This window comes from Mustela lutreola, chromosome 17 (assembly GCF_030435805.1).
Source record: "Mustela lutreola isolate mMusLut2 chromosome 17, mMusLut2.pri, whole genome shotgun sequence".
NCBI lineage: Eukaryota > Metazoa > Chordata > Mammalia > Carnivora > Mustelidae > Mustela > Mustela lutreola.
The window spans coordinates 37,060,314-37,076,116 of NC_081306.1; the positions used below are offsets into that span (position 1 = coordinate 37,060,314).

Sequence of the window (15,803 nt, forward strand, 5' to 3'; positions counted from 1 at the left end):
GCAGAGCTGGCCTTGAGGCCCCTGGGTATGGGAGGGCCCATGGGCTCCCACCAGCTGGCTGAGGGTGAAGACCACACACACCGGGACGTGCGATGGGAAGAACTGGGCATTGAAGGCTCTAGCGTGGGACACACACATATCAAGCATTTAATAAATGGAACCTCATGATAAAAATAATAAGGTCAAGGCAAGCGTTTGAGGAAGAAAGACTGTGTTCTTGGGGAGGCTGCAGGAGCACACCCAGAAACACCTGGAAAGTCAAGCCAGTTCAGGGCAGGAGCTGTGCCAGCTCAGAGAGCCAAGGAGGGCTGAGAGTCCCCGTGACGGTAGGCCATGCCCCTTGGGAAGAGGCCCAGGCTCCCGGGGCCGGATGCCAGCCCTGCTGGAGCGCCCAAAGTGTCCGCTGAGAGTCAAGCTGGCGGTACTTAGAACTCACTCACACAGAACCCAAATCCCACAGCTTGAAAAATGTCAAATCCAGCTCTCCCTGGAATGTCCAGGGCTGTGCATGGCATGGCAGGGGGCATTCCCAGTGTCACTCTGGGCTCGGAGGCTTCACCTGGGCTGGAGGGCTTGGGCCAGCTTGGGCCCCCGGCTCACTGACATCCCACCTGCTCAGGAGGCAGACGAGCCAGGAGGGCCGGAACCTCTCGAGCTGCTCCTCCTAGTCACAGAAAGGCTCTTCTCCACTGGCTGCAGAGTCTCCTGGGAACATAAGCCTGGTGAGACCAGGGCCCCATCTGTCCTGTGGGCACTCCCCTCCGGCCCAGAACAGGGCCTACAACGTGGAAGAAGGGTGCCCTGTTGGGAGTGTGGGTCACGGCACAAACTCTAGGGACAGAGTTTCCCATGCTTTCTAAACATTTCCTTTCCTTCTCTATCGGTCCACCTGCTCCTGTCACCGCTGACATTAGAAAGGCTTTCCAGTGTGTTCTGTCTCCTGCAGCAACAGAGGCCAGACATTTTTTGCCTCATCACTTCAAGATCTGCAGGTGGGAACTTCTGATCACTAATTCTCTCTCCCCTTTCCCTCATCGCGGAGGGAGGTTAGGGCCGTCGGTGGCTCTCTTCATCAGTATCTGTCAGCGTGTCGACGCTCATGAGCTCTGACTGGTGGAATTGCTTTGTCGTAATCAGAAGAAAAAGAGCGACTTTATTTCTGAATAGCCTGTTGAGTATGCAAAGGAGGGCTGTCACCCGCTCTCTGGCTCCTTCAGCGATGACTCTGTCACCTGGATAAGAGGGACAACACCTCTGCCTAAGTGTCTGGGCGCCGCGGTGAGAGGCGGCGGCAGCGTACACGCTCGGATTTTTCAAAATGTTTAGTGTCGGCTTGATTGTGCTTAATAACACCCTGACAAGGACTCTTCTCTTTTATTTCTTGACCAGTGTGGGAAATCTATAGAAGATGAACGGTTTGAACTGGCCTTCTTGTTCATTAGTCTATCAGATCCTTCTGTGTCCTCTTACAGGACTTTAAAAAATACCACAGAGCCAAAAATACCATAGGGCAAGGGACAATGTGGGTCAGTCCAAGGGAAACATTTTACCACAAATGTCATTTTCAGGAAATGGAGGTCAACGTATAGCTAAGTCACAACTGTCAAACCGAATTAAGCGTCGTAAGAGAAATATTTTCCTATTCTTTTTGAGGACCGCTCAGCATCTCTCGTCCTAATTCTCATGTTGGATTTTTAGGTTCACCCGTGTTTCGTTTTTCCAGTCGTCGGGTTTTGTTTCTGTTCCGCTCAGTCACCCATTCACCCTGCAAACATTTCTTAAGCACCTGCCGTGCTACAGGTCTGGGGGCTCGTGCCCAGTGCCAGATTATAAAGAGCTCCAGAGCCTCCCAGGCTGGGGGACGTGGGAGGGACGGCTGACCTGGAGTCTGGCCAATACAGATGACACCTGCGGCTGGAAGGGAGCCCAAAAGTAAGCGGGGGCCTGGCCGGAGCGGCCAAGGAAGGCTCCTGTGGATGCGAGGTTGCCGTGGGGCGAGGTAGGGTGAGCAGGCCTTAGGCAGGGAGGAAGGTGCTGGAGCCAAGAGCACGGTGGCATGAAAGGTAGAGTCACAAAGTTGCGCGTGTCCTACGGTTGTAGAACCTGAACTCTGTTTTTATTCAGGCGGGGTGAGGCCAACAGGTCAGGAGATGACTCACCACAAATAGAGTCCTCCTCACAGTCTGCAGAGGAGGGTGCGTGGGATTTCACACGGGGAGGCAGCAGGGCCAGTCAGCAGGCAGAAGGCGGCCGCCCCGTGGGTGAGAGCCTTCTTGCGGGTTACCCGGGAAGGAGCGGGCGAGGCGGGGTGAGCAGGCCCAGGATGGCTAGTTGGAGGAATTCCAGTGGCTCTAGGACATAATGGCTATTTGTGTGGTCCCCGGCCCTGGGGGACTGGGTCGGGGGACGGTCGCCCAAAGCTCTAGAGCCCCGGGGAGGAGGGTTGCAGTGTGGGCTCTGGGTCCGTGGTCTACATTTGCAAAGTGCATCACGGAGAGCTGTGGGCTGAGTCCTCCAGGGCCAGCAGAACTCCAGACATCAAGGACACTGGAAGCGTGGCGGTATATCTGCGGGGGAAGGCGGGGCGGCTGCAGAGTGGGTGTGTGAGCAGGCGGGACAGGAGACAGGAATGCAAGCTGGAGCTCATAGGAATGGCCTGATTAGTTTCTGCCCAAGACTGTCCTTGGGAAACTACCCCCGGGGTATCACAGCATAGTGCCACGCATCCGGGTGTCCCCTGCCCTTCACACCTCCCATCCTGTCAGAGTCTCCTGGTGGCATTTAGGGGATGTCATTGCTGTCCTCGCTTCACAGGCAAGGTCGGGGTTCGGCATCACAAAGCAGGCAGCAGGTAGCAGGCGGTTCTCCTGGCCCCATGCCTGTCCTGCCATTCCCCTTGGGCCCCACTCCAAGCACAATGGGGCCCAAGTCCTCGCTGGCATTTCGGCATCTTGGGAAGCAGCACAGGGAGGTGTGGGCATTTCCTGTTTGTCCTTGAGATGAGTTGGATCTGATAAGTGAGGAGGGACAGGCACAGAGAAGGCCACTTGCACTTCAGAGATCAGCAGGGGCAGGTGCTGGGGACAGCAGCTCATCATCCCCACGGCAGCAGGGACACTACGGGAGGAGGGGACCCCCAGCCTCAAGGCAGCCATGCTCACAACCCAGGCTCCCGGAAAGTGATTGTCAGGAGTGCACAGAGGGCCTATGGGAGAAACCTCTTCGCGGGAGGGGAGCGCTTCATGGAAAAATTGTCCCTAGAAGGATTTTTTGGATGGGGATGCATTTGGGGACTGTGTGTAAAGTCGGGGAGACCTGGAGAGCCCAGGGGAGGTGAGACAGGAAGGACTGGGTAGTAGGGAGCACAGGTGAGGCCAGGGACAGCCTGGAGTGCGGGGCAGCAGGGAAGACCTTGCCCCCATGCCCAATCCGCCTTTATGGCCACAGCAGCCGAGACTCACAGCATTCTGGGGCCTGTACCTGAGGGACACAAGCAGATGTGCTGTGCAGGGTGACTGGCGAGGAGGGGGCTCCTTCCCGGAGGTGCAAGTCAGGGTGCCATCAGACTGGCGGCTTTCCAACAGCCAGTCAGGGAGGCAAATCACCAGGCCAGTGACTCACCAGTCCAGCGACTGCCCTATGGATCCTACAGGCAGTGGTCAGTGGCCTGGACCTTCGGTCTTTTATAAGCAAGTCTCTCTTCTGTGTTTAACTCACTGAGTAAGACTATCAAAGTCATTCAAACAACAGGTCAGGAGCTTCAAAACCAGGGTTGCATCACTGGAGTCAGATCTCTGTGAGAGGCAGTGGGGGCCACCAGCACGGCGCAGAACGAGGGCACCAAGACGGGGCTCCAGGTTTTCCATCCTTGATGACAGAGGGCTGTGGTATCGTGACCAGATGGCAGGAACCCGGACAAGGGGTGCATCCTGGCAGGGAGAGAACAGGGGCCCTTGCAGGCCTGTGGGGTCCGAGGGACTCACTCAGAGACGGCCAGAACTTATCTAGTCCACCTGGCGGTCCGTAGGAGTGAAGGCCACATACAAGGGTCCGAGCCATCCGCGGAGGGAGGAAAGCGATGCCAAGGGAGACAGCAGGAGGAGCGCCAGGACAGACCCGCATGGAGATTTCATTTTGGGGTCACTGGAGGCAAAGGAGAGGAAACAGTTGGAAGGCCAGAGGAGAACCCAATGCTTTTGACGCCCCACGTGGTAGAAGACTCACCCGTCATTTCCCAATCCTCCCGAGTCTGAAGATGGAGAGGGTGTTAAACAATTAGGAAAGAACAAATAAATAACCAGCAAGCCCAGCTGTGAACGGGAGAGAGGCCTGGGGAACATGGCTCAGGTTTTTGCAAAGAACAATCCCTCCTTGGTCAGGTGTGCGGACAATCCCCCCATGACTGTGGGGCCTTTTGGAGAACTGGCCTTGGGCCTTGCTAAGGCCTCAGCCCCTTCCTGGTTGTGCATGACCCGCCAGCAGCACCATGCGGAGAAGCCCCATCTGTCCCCCGTCCTCCCTGTGGGGGCTTCATTTGGCAGGGGTGCTGGGGACAGCACTCAGAACAAGAGGGGACTCGGGAAGTGTGGAAGTTGCTTGACTCGCAAGTTTTCCCGCTGACACCAGAGTTTCAGCCAGCAGGGTGCACTTGGCTTGGCAGGGTTCCATGGAATGAATTTTTGGAGACTCTTTTTTCCCTCTCCTAGCTCTCCTGCCGCCCGCCCGGCTCCGTCCTCCCTCCTCTCCCAGCACAGATGCGGGTTCCCGGGCTCCCTCTCTGTCTGCGGCTTCCTTTCATAAGATGAGGTTAATGACCGTCCTCTGAGTAGCCATTCACCTTGTAGCCTCGGCGGGGTGTTGGAGGTCCTGCCCCGGGGAAGGCTGGCTTCCCCGCGACTCCTTGGAGGCCCCGCTGACAGCAGAGGCTTTCCTAGGACAGACAAATCCAGCTCTGGTGGAAAAACCCACTTGGCAAGGGCAGGGGGTAGTCCGGGACCTCCCCCCGCACCAGGTATTAAATGAGTACCTATGTCCAAAAGAGCCCACCCTCCCAGCCAAGCAGATGTGCCTGTCGGAGCCGTGGGCAGGACAGCAAGTCCTGGGGCTTTAAGAAGGACAGCTGCTTCCTAATGGGTCCTAACGACCACCCCCTGATGCGAGGCATTTGAAATGTGTGGCATTTCTGCTTTTGTATTAAGTATTGTAAAGTGCTGTTTGTTAGCTTTAAAAGAAGCAGCAGAAGAAAAAAACCGTCAAAATCCCAGCTTCCCCATGGAGCTCTGATTTGTTTCATCTTTAAAGAGCTCTGCCACACTGTATGTCCAGTGCATCATTAGTGAACAGCCAGTTACTTCTGGAACACTCCATCATGACGGTTTTGAAATCTAACTAGAGAGCCAGAGGAGCCCAGCAAGTGTTAAAAAGACTTCTGTTTCTCACTAAGAAGAATTCTGTTCGCTTTAGATCAAAATATAAACCTTTTATTATAGAAATGTAAGCACCCCATCCCCCCTTCAGAGGTACGTAAGTAAAATTACATTTTCGGTAATCATCTGCTTTCGGAGCTCAGTGCAGGACAACCCATTTTCAATATCGATTTTGGAAACCATGCACGTGTTCCCTCATGTTCCTTCGTCTGTGGAGCCAACAGCCTGGGCTGGAACCCTGGGGGAGATGCCAGGGCTACAGAGAGGAGTAAGACCCTGAACATGCCTGGGGGCTCTCATGCGGACAAAAGGGAGAACACATGTGGCAAGACACCTTGGAAGCAAGACAGAGGGAGTGCTGCATGTCCTGTGCGTGAAATTCTGGAGGGGGGCTGGCAAACGTTTCCTGTAAAGGGCCAGGCAGTTAATACTTCAGGCCTTCGGGCAGATGGTCTCTGTGACAACCACACAGCTCTGCCACACAGCTCTGCCACGGGAGCATGGAAATAGCCATTGGCGGGCGGTACACAAACCAACGAGTGTGGCCATGTTCCAATAAAACTTTATTTACAACAACAGGAGGTGGGCCAGATTTGGCCCTCAGCCATAGTGCGCTGACTCCTAAGGCTCATCTGTCTTAATACTGTTTATGATTCGGCTGGGCTCTGTGAAGTTCGATGCAACCGTAGAGGAGACAGAAAGCCGCACGCCCAGAGGTTATGATCGCCGTGCTCTTGTAGCTGGCCTTACTTCTGACTTGGCCACCTTGTCGCAGCGTCCTCATTCGCGGACCCCGCGTTCTTTGAATCTGGTATTGTCTGAACCATTTCTAGACCCTTGCTGGTTCCCTCATCTGTGAGCACAAGGAATCCTGGACACACACCATTGTGTTTGTAGGAGAGTCGTGTCTTTAAGGGGCTGTGACATGTGGGAGGAGCGCTGTGTGTCAGGGACAGGGAAGATGCCCGACAGCGCAGAGGTAGCAGCCTGGTGGGGGTGGGGGGGCAGAGCTGGGGGAGGTGGGGTGTGGGTCGCAGAAGCTTCCCAGAGGCCCAGGTGCTCTGTGGATTCTGGAGGAGTTCACCAATCACCAGGACAGGAGCAGGAGGGGGAGGCGCCCTCCAGAGAGATGGCAGAACATTCACGAGGTACAGGTGTTTAAGGCTGAGTGATGCCTCCCCAGAAAGACAGACTGGCTTTGCGCGGAGAAGTGGCAGGAAGATCCCAGAAGCTGTGCGGGGCCACCTGGCCTCACTGCTCACTCGGCACACGTTCAAATCCAGGTTTTTTACAAAAGGAAACAGAGTGCTCCATGAGAAGGCAGGAAGTGTGACCTTGGGGGTCCCCAGCCATCAGTGCCAGCCCTACTGCTGGAGGCGGAACAGCAGCCCTGCCCTCAGCCAGCGGCCACCTTCTCAGGAGGGAAGAGGCTGGGGCTGGTGGAGGTGAGCAGGGCCCTGGCACCCCAGAAGGAGAGCCCTCCCTGCTCAGCGGCCCTCCATTGGGGGACCCCCTTCCCCAGGTAGGCTAAGTAGGAGTCCTCATCCAATGCCCCCCACCCCACGTCCTGGCGGTGGAGCTGTGGGCCAGCCTGGCCCAAGACCCAAACGAGCCTGCTGCTTCATCCTGTCCTCCCTTCGCAAAGCCCCGCCACGGGCCCGGGAAGGAGGCCTTGCCAGTTCCCCACCCATCTTTACAGGCACGTGAGTGAAACGGGCTTGGAACCCAGTGCAGCTGACTGCTGCTGACCCCGCTGAGACCACATGCCGAGCCCTGTCAACCATGGCAGCTGTGTGGCCAGGAGCAGGCCATGGCGGGGGAGGGGTGATGTCCATGGGGTCAGGGCAGCCACCCGGCCGGCAGAAGGATGCTTCTAGGCCAGGGAGGCAACCAGGCAGGTGGAATGCCAACAGCCAGGGTCAAGGCCAAGCATTTGTCACCACCACCCTGATGTTTCTTAGCTTGGGGACATCCCTCTGCCCCAGGAGCTCCAACCACAGTTGGAGGGGTGAGGCTAGGGCACCTGGAGAGAGGAAGGGAGGGGAGTGGCTTTGGGGAAACACAAGAGAGCTCCACGGCTGAGCTGGGGATTTAGCCAAAAAGTGGCACCAAGCAAGCAGGTTTCCCCCACATGCGGGCAGACACGTAAAGACATGAAGGCACCAGGCAGCACCGGTGCCGCAGTGTCCAATGGCCACGAGCAGGTACCCATGGCCGGCGCTCGCCTCCATCCCCCAGTGTCCCGAGTACCCGACTCGCCCGCGCCCTCTCAGCCTGGGATCTGGCGGTAAATAAAAACTCTTGAACAGATTGCCCCGAAACTGAAGTCGGCTCTTCTTCCTTTTTTCTTTCTTTCTCCCTCCCCCCGCCCCAAACTTGTCTTCCAAGAAGAGTACAGGTGCTCTGGTTCAGTCTCCCAGGGATCCCTGTCACCTGGGACTCAGAAACCACCAGATCCTTCCGTGAGGCCCTGTCCGCAGGGCCCGCTGCTCAATACAGGGCAGCTGGATTGTTAGCATTTGGGCTTTATGGCCTTCATAAATCTTGTTCATGTCTAGAACGGCGATAACTGAGCAGAGAACGTGGTCCCAGCCCTCCCGCCCTCCCCACCTCCCCGCCCCGCTGCTGGGGGTTCAGAAGGCGTTTGTGAGCTGTGCGGAGCCGAGACCGGCCCTCAGCCGTTCATCCCACAGACGCCCACTGCGTCTCCTGCGGGCTGGACACTGAGCCACACGCAGGGCTCCCACGTGGACATTCAGTGCGCTGCCCTGATGTCACACCTGCAGAGGGACTCACCTCCATCTGCCCAGCAGCATTGCATGGACCCAGGCCATGGTCAGTGCTGGCCGGTCTTCCCCTGCCGGGCTTCTCCCACTTCACAGGCACAGTGGAGGCAGCAGGTGACCGCCCTGGGCCCTGCGGGCATGCAGTGCTGTCTGTGGCTGGCCTGACCCACCTGTTCTCCAAGACATGCTTCTGTGCCATCTGGATTGAGCCTCAATCTATGTCTGTTTTCTCCCTCTTTCATTTCTGTGTCTCTGAAGTGAGGGTCTGCAGGCTCCAGTGGGGGTCCCAGGGCTGAGGACTGGAGGAGGCTGGCCGCCTTGTCCCCCCGTCACCAGCCAGTGGTGGAAATTGCTTCGTTTTCTGATTTTACTGCCGCCTTCAACTGCCTCGCTGCTTTCGTCTCCCGGCTGCTCGTGGACTCTGATCTCTAGGTCTTTTCTACTAAATGGTTCTGGCCAATTGTCCCACATTTTAACACTTCTTATCAAAATTTATTTAATATATTTATTTGATAGAGAGTGCACAAGCAGAGAAGGCCAGTGTTGGGCTCGATCCCAGTACCCCAGGATCAGGACTTGAGCTCAAGGCAGATGCTTAACCCACTGAGCCACCCCGTCCCGCTTTCTGTGTGCCACGTGCTCTGCCCTGAGCCGGGCATAGAGCCAATGCTGAGTGCAGACCCTCCGCAACCTCCACGTCTACCTGGTTTTGGGGTCAACACCCCAAAGGGAAACGCTGTACCCATTAAGCAGTGACTCCCAGCTCCCTCCTCCTTCAGCCTCTGGCACCTGCCATCTGCAGTCTGACTCTGGATTTACCTATTCTGTGAATTTTATGAAGTAGATTCATATAAACGTGGTGTTTAGGGTCTGGCTTCTTTCACTTAGCCTCGTGTTTTTGAGGTTCACCCATGCCATAGGCTGATAGGTGCCTGCGTCCCGCTAACTAGGACTCCCCCGTATGGACACACCACGGTGTTCCTCTGTGCCTCCTGTGACCAACCTTCGTGAGGCCTTCCCCTGTAGCCACTGTGAAGAGAGCTGCCAGGAACAGAAGTGCTCGCATGCTCCCTAGAGGACCAGCTTCTAGGTCATCCCAGCATCCACCTGGGCGTGGACTCGCTGGCCCACAGGGTCATCCTCTGTCTAACTTTCTGAGGAACTGCCAGACTGTGTCTGTGCTTTCCATGCAGGCTGTTCCGAGCTTCGAGTTTGCACTTAGCTTTCTGGAGGAGGTGGGCCACCCAGCTCTGTGTCTGCTTGGCCTCCTCCATGCCCTCCTGAACCTTTCTCCAGTTACCCAAGACTTTAAATTCTTAAGCCATCCTCCAGCCACCTCCAGCCACTTGCCGAATGATCTCTCCGCAGACTTAATGAGCACATTTCTGCACTGTCATCTGACAGATTTACGGAGCGTTAAAAGCAAAGAGGCCTGGGCTGACACACCTCACCCCCGCTTGTTTGGCCTGAAACCCCCTCTGCACTCCCAACCTTCCCTCCACACGTGTCCGCCGGGTCCCCCAGAGCCACATGGCCTGCACAAGGCCATGTGTGCCTGGCACAGGGATGCAGAAACCTGTGTTGGAGAATTAGGGCTTTCCTGGCTGGTATGAAGTCATGTTGTCTCCCTTCATGGCTCTCTTGACTTGGCCCGCTGGTCTGACTCCCAGGGCAGGGCCCAGTCCTTCTCCGTGCAAGGCCTGCACTGGTTCTTTGGTGTGTGTTTGGGACAGAAATTGGCAGGGTGGGAACAGGGAGAGACAGAGTCCACTTGGTCAGTGTGTAGTGGAAACGGCTCTGGACCCTAAGTGGGATCCTGACCAAGTCTTCTCTCTGACAGTCCTCGCCTGTCAACCAGGAGGAAGGGCAGGATGGCACGGGAGGTCCTCTCCCATGGTGGATTAGCCCTGGGGAGTTTGTTCCCAGAGACTTCATCCTCTAGGTCCTGACCTTGGCAGGAATAGCAGGAGCCATATCTCCAGGGCTTAGCTGAGGGTGTGTGTGCAGATCCAGTTATCTGCCCATGTTGGAGACACACATGGCTCTGCCCAGCCTGACAGACACCAGGCAGCCACACATCTTGTACATGGCCATCTCCGTGCCCCAGTTCATCCATCCCATCTGAGCATCATCTTTCCCATAGGTTGGAGCCATCGGTGATGAGGAGGAGTGGGTCAGCCTCTACGAGGAGGAGAATGAGCCTGATGCCCAAATGTTGGAGATCCCAAACCTCACGCCGTACACTCATTACAGGTGAGAGCAGCAGGTGATAAGCCACCACAGGAGGAAGGCTAGCAATGCCAACAGTTGGCTTCAGCCTAGAAGAGCAAAACCCAATTCCATGAATTTAACTGAGACATTTCCAAGAGGTATTATTGGTCCACTGATCCTTAGGAGCAAGATGCATGGCTGAGTACTATTCCCGGTGCAGACCCAATGCTGGCCCCGCAGTGCTCCGGCCATCAGCGCCAGCTGCAATGGCTCACTTTTCCACTGGGCTCAATACCAAGAGCCATGGGTAGCCAAGAGGTGGGGCTTTTCCCCACAAAGTCCACAACCACTTGGGACTATTAACATGCGTGCGTAAACAAAGCAGTCTTCCCTGGAACGTCCTCTCCTTCCTCATCCTGGGACGCGGGAGTGACGGGGCTCACTAATCAAACACTTAACACGCTGCATAACCTTTTGCTTCTTGATCCTGAAACCTATCCAGGCAGTAAATCCTTGGCTTTAACAAAGGGTAGCGTGATCACAAGCCGTTAGAGACGTTATAACTTCCCGTAAGATCATTGACCGAGATGAAATTTCCAGTTATCACCAGATGTTGGGTTTGATAATGTCATTGTTCATAAGATCAGGGAGTAAAAGACTAAGAATGACTAATTCAGAGAGTAAAAGGTGACATTACATCTTCATGAAGAACATTTTCTTTTTGGTATAATACCGACATTAGAGCTTTTTAAAACAATGCCTAATGAGAGCTGCTGTTCAGACTCTGTTCCTTGTGACATCCTCCCTGAGATCAGAGCAGATGGATCAAGGCCCTGTACACTTGTTTTTAGAGGAAAAAAACATTTCTCAAACAGTGAGCTGCGGGGGCTCCAAGCTTACCCTGTGAAACTGGTACCAGCTGTATCATCACCGCCAAGGTCAGAAACTGTGATTGGAGACCCCTCTCCTCTCCCAGCCCCTGTGGTGAATGCGCGTGTGTGCTCAGGGCGTGTTTCCTGGGGAGAAGTTCAGTCAAAGTAATTGTACAAATAAATAGAGGAGAGAGAACCAAAAATATTAATCAAGGCTCTAAAGCACGTCCATGCCACCCTCATTCTGTAGGTAAGGAAATGGGGGCAAGTCTGATTTGCCTCAGGTCTCAGTTCCAATGGGGTCCGAGTCCTGGGGTGTGGGTTCTGGGGCCAGTGCTCCTCCCCCGAGCCAACAGAAAATGGGGTCCAGGCACCCGTGCTCATTGAAATGTCACCAGACTCTGAAGGCCATCATTTGGCTCCTCGCCCTCTGACCCCGGCCTTACCCTAAACACAAGTCAACCAATGGCATCTGCTGATAGATTTCTGGCCATGTAACCCATTCAGTTATGCTTTGCTTGGGAATTTAAAATCTTTGCGCTGGAACAAATTTACCATTCCTTGGAGACTCTAGTGGGAAGGGCCAAATACACAATTTGCATTTTTCATGAAAGCCGGTGGAAAGAGGGCATCCTCGGGACAGCCTTCATGACACAGACACACAGCAGAACATCCTGAGAAGGTGGTGGGTTTTTGTTGTCTTTCCTGCAGAATAACTCTGTCCGCGGCTTTCTGTCTAGGTTTCGCATGAGGCAGGTGAACGTCGTCGGTGCCAGCCCCTTCAGCCAGTCATCCCGGGTCATCCAGACCCTGCAGGCCCCCCCCGATGTGGCCCCCACCAGCATCACTGTGCGAACAGCCAGTGAGACCAGCCTGCGGCTCCGCTGGGTGGTGAGTTGGGGGCCGGATGTTGGCTGCAGGGACAGTCGCCTGGAATATCCAGGTCTGCACGTGAAGCCAGAGCTTAGCGGTGTCTCAGTCATGGCTTTGTCCTAGTCAGAGCTAATCTCTCCGTTAAACCAAAAAGTATTGCATTTCACAGTTGGTGTTGGGTCGCAGACCAGCCTAGGAGATCCTGTTAATGAGTAGCATTACTCACTGGCTTCTTGGACTGGAGTAGTCGTCTCTGGGGGAGGGAAGCCAGTGGTGCTGCAGGCCGGACCCGTAAGTCCTTAAGCTGGGTGAGCGCGGAGCCAACACTCGGTGTTTGTAGGAGAGGCGGCTTGACATTTATTCAGAACCTTTCCCCCACAAAACTAAGCCAAAATGTATTAAAAGAAATTATGTCCAGCCCAAGTTACTGACAGGATTTCATTTAATTAACAAAAGAAGAGTTCCAGGGAACAACGTGGTAGAGGTTCTAAGACTATTCCCCCTGGAAAGTATTTTCTATGGACTTGGCCTGCTAAGACTGGCGGATGCTTGGGGACCTTGACGGGGTGGTTCTGAGATGTCGGCTCACCACGCGTGTCGTTTGCTTCCAGCCGCTGCCTGATTCCCAGTACAACGGGAACCCCGAGTCGGTGGGCTACAGGATTAAGTACTGGCGCCCCGACCTCCAGGCCCCGGCGCTGGCGCAGGTCATCCACGACCGGCTGGAAAGGGAGTTCACCATCGAGGGGCTGGAGGAGTGGACGGAGTACGAGCTCCAGGTGCAAGCGTTCAACGCCATCGGGGCCGGGCCCTGGAGCGAGGTGGTGCGGGGCCGCACGCGGGAGTCAGGTGAGGCAGAGGCTCAGCCCCGACCTGGGTATCCCTGGAGATGGGGCTCCGTGTCCCCTGTCCCCACATCACATCTCAGTGACTCTGCCCGCCCTCGCCGTGTCTATGCCGATACTTTCCTAACCCATTAATTAGGTCAATGTCGGTGGGAATTTCAGGAAAATGTCATTAGAGTCCAAGCCACTAATTTGAAATTAATCATGGGTCTTACTAGGGGCTGGACTCATGGTATTATCTTTTAACGTAGGTATGACTTTCACCCTAATGATAGTAAGCAAGGGTGTGTAGTGATTCTGAGGGAGATCTTTATAACACAAGGCACTCCGGACCTCCTCTTGACAAAGTAGTGTGTGGGAGGGGCTGAGACCATCTCCCCAGCACTAACAAGTAGCCCCTCGAAGGTTCGATTGCCTTTGACACAGCAGAGCTTCATTTCAAACTCATGACTGAGTAGGACGGGGGTCCTGTTTGGCAGGAGGCTCTCTTCCTCATAATTCAGGGACCTAGACTCTGCTGTGCTATTGGCCCAATCCTTGTCTGGGCCCAGCTACCCGAGGAAGAAGAAGAAGCAAAGAGCGTACACCCCCTGGCCCCTAACACCTGTCCATAAATGGCACGCACCCCTCTGCACAAAGCCACCAGGCTCGGGGTTACTGTTGGTGCCCGGGGAGGAAAGGAAAAGTACTAAGTACTTCGGGTCAGCACTCAGTAGTCTGGGCTGCAGTCCAGACTGCAGTGAGTTCCCCTGATCTGCCAGGCTTTGCAGGCTAACCTGTGGTTTAGGGGACCCCTGCTAGCCTGGTGTGAGTTAGTGGAGTGACAAAGAGGGCTCCAGTCATGTTTAAAGACGCACAGTGACACAGACCAGTTCTTTCCACCTGGTCTGAAATGGCAAGGTTATCTCCTGAAGAGAAGGAAGCATACCGCTCCCCTTCCAAGAGGACCGATTTTTGAAGAGGGGTTTGCTGGAGTTGCTGGGCTGGCTCAGATGCCTTCCTGGCTTTCTTTCAGGCTGTAGATTTTATTACATTAGAAAGAAAAGATCGAGACACTCACTCAGCTTGTGGCTTTGTGTTCACATGGATTTCTAAAAAGCTCTATTCAGTCTTTGTGACAAAAAGGAGGACTTGAAACATTCTAAGGGGACTGTTCTAACCCCAGCAATAGGCGGAGCAAGAAAACATTAAAAAAAAAAAAAACACTTTGCTGTAACTAACTAGAAAATTATGGACAAAATATCATTGAGATTTAGAACATATTGATGTCCTCATAAGAAAACCAGAGGAACTCCCCAGAAGTCAGAGGCAGACATGGACTGAACCCATAAGTGCTGAGCTAGTCCTGTGGCCACCCCAGGGGGTTGGCCTGGGAGGTATACATCCATCCTGGGATCTTCGAGACTTGCAACCAGGGATAGAAGGTTCAGCCACAAGTTTGCACAAGGTAGGGAGTTAGAATCAAGGCCTCTGCACACAGATGAGGCTCCTGAATGCTGAACCCTCATTGAAAGGAGAGACTGAAAATCTCTGCCCAGAGACAGGAAGTAGACAGGAAGTCCACCTGTCTACCCATACTCTGAATAGGAAAAATATATGTAACTCTAAGTCCTGTGCCCAACTCAGGTTTGAGTTTTGAATTTACTCTGTTGGGTCCAGAAATTCCTAGAAAAGAAACCAATGGAAAACTTGGTTCCAGATACCAAATGCACAAGCCACAAAAGAATAACTGAGACTTCACTAACACAAAAACCTCTGTGCTTCAAAGAACACCATAAAGTAGAAAACAATTAAAAGCAGTCCCCCAATCATTGAAGGTATTTGCAAATCATTCATCTGTTAAAGGACCCATATCCAGGATGTACATTAAAAAAAAAAAAAAAAAACTCTTACAACTCCACAATGAAAAGACAACCCAGTTAAAAATTGGATGAAGGATCTGAACAGACATTGCTCCAAAGAAGACATACAAATGGTCAGGTAATCACATGAAAAAATGTTCAACATTATTCACCGCCAGGGAAATGAAAACCAAAACCACAATGAGATTCTATTTCATACCCCTAACACCTTAGGGGGTATTTAAAATAAAATTTTAAAAACAAGCTGGACAATCACAGGTGTTAAGTGATATTACAGTAAGTATGGTTCCAAGATTGTGCACTTTCTACATCACTGGAAGACCATGAAGACCATCGTCACTGGCTGGAAAATCTTCTTACCCCAGGAAAAAAGTGATCCACTCCTCCTGAAAGTTTATGTATTATACCCCAATAAATGATTTCACTATCCTTCAAAAACAAAATAAATTTTTTTTGAAAGACAAAACAAAAAATGAAAAATAAAGAAGAAAGAAACACAGTTCTAGGCCAGACTTTCTGGGAAACCAAAGTAGGAAACACCTCTGGAGAGATACTGCCACAGCCAACTTGTCCCAAAGAAAAATCCGCTTTTAAAGATAAAGTTACAACTTTCAAACACACAAGGAAATATTCTGGTATGAGTAAAAGTAAGATATTTTTTGTTTTAGGAAAGAAGGAAGAAAGGAAAGGAGGTAGGGAGGAAATAGGGCCTTGATTGCTTTAAAATACATAAAATGTATGAAAGAGAATATGTAATAAGAATAAAATTACTTATATAAATTCTTTACTTATTCATATAAGTTTAAAATTATTAAAGACTTCCAGGTGTGAAATGAATAAGTTCTGAGTAATCTTATGTATAGCATCATCATTATAGTTAATAATACTGCATTAAATACTTGAAAGTTGCCAGGAGAGTAGATCTTAA

At 53.1% G+C, this 15,803-nt stretch overlaps 1 protein-coding gene across 3 annotated transcripts in view; it reads left to right on the forward strand.

Moving 5' to 3' along the window:
* Positions 1–15,803, forward strand: part of SDK1 (sidekick cell adhesion molecule 1) — an 867,118-nt gene that overhangs the window by 749,901 nt on the left and 101,414 nt on the right. For all 3 annotated transcript variants that reach the window (XM_059154465.1, XM_059154466.1, XM_059154467.1), the window contains exons 23-25: positions 10,356–10,465; positions 12,036–12,186; positions 12,780–13,017. In XM_059154465.1, coding sequence (XP_059010448.1) covers positions 10,356–10,465; positions 12,036–12,186; positions 12,780–13,017 — 499 coding nt within the window. The remainder of the gene's footprint in view (positions 1–10,355; positions 10,466–12,035; positions 12,187–12,779; positions 13,018–15,803) is intronic.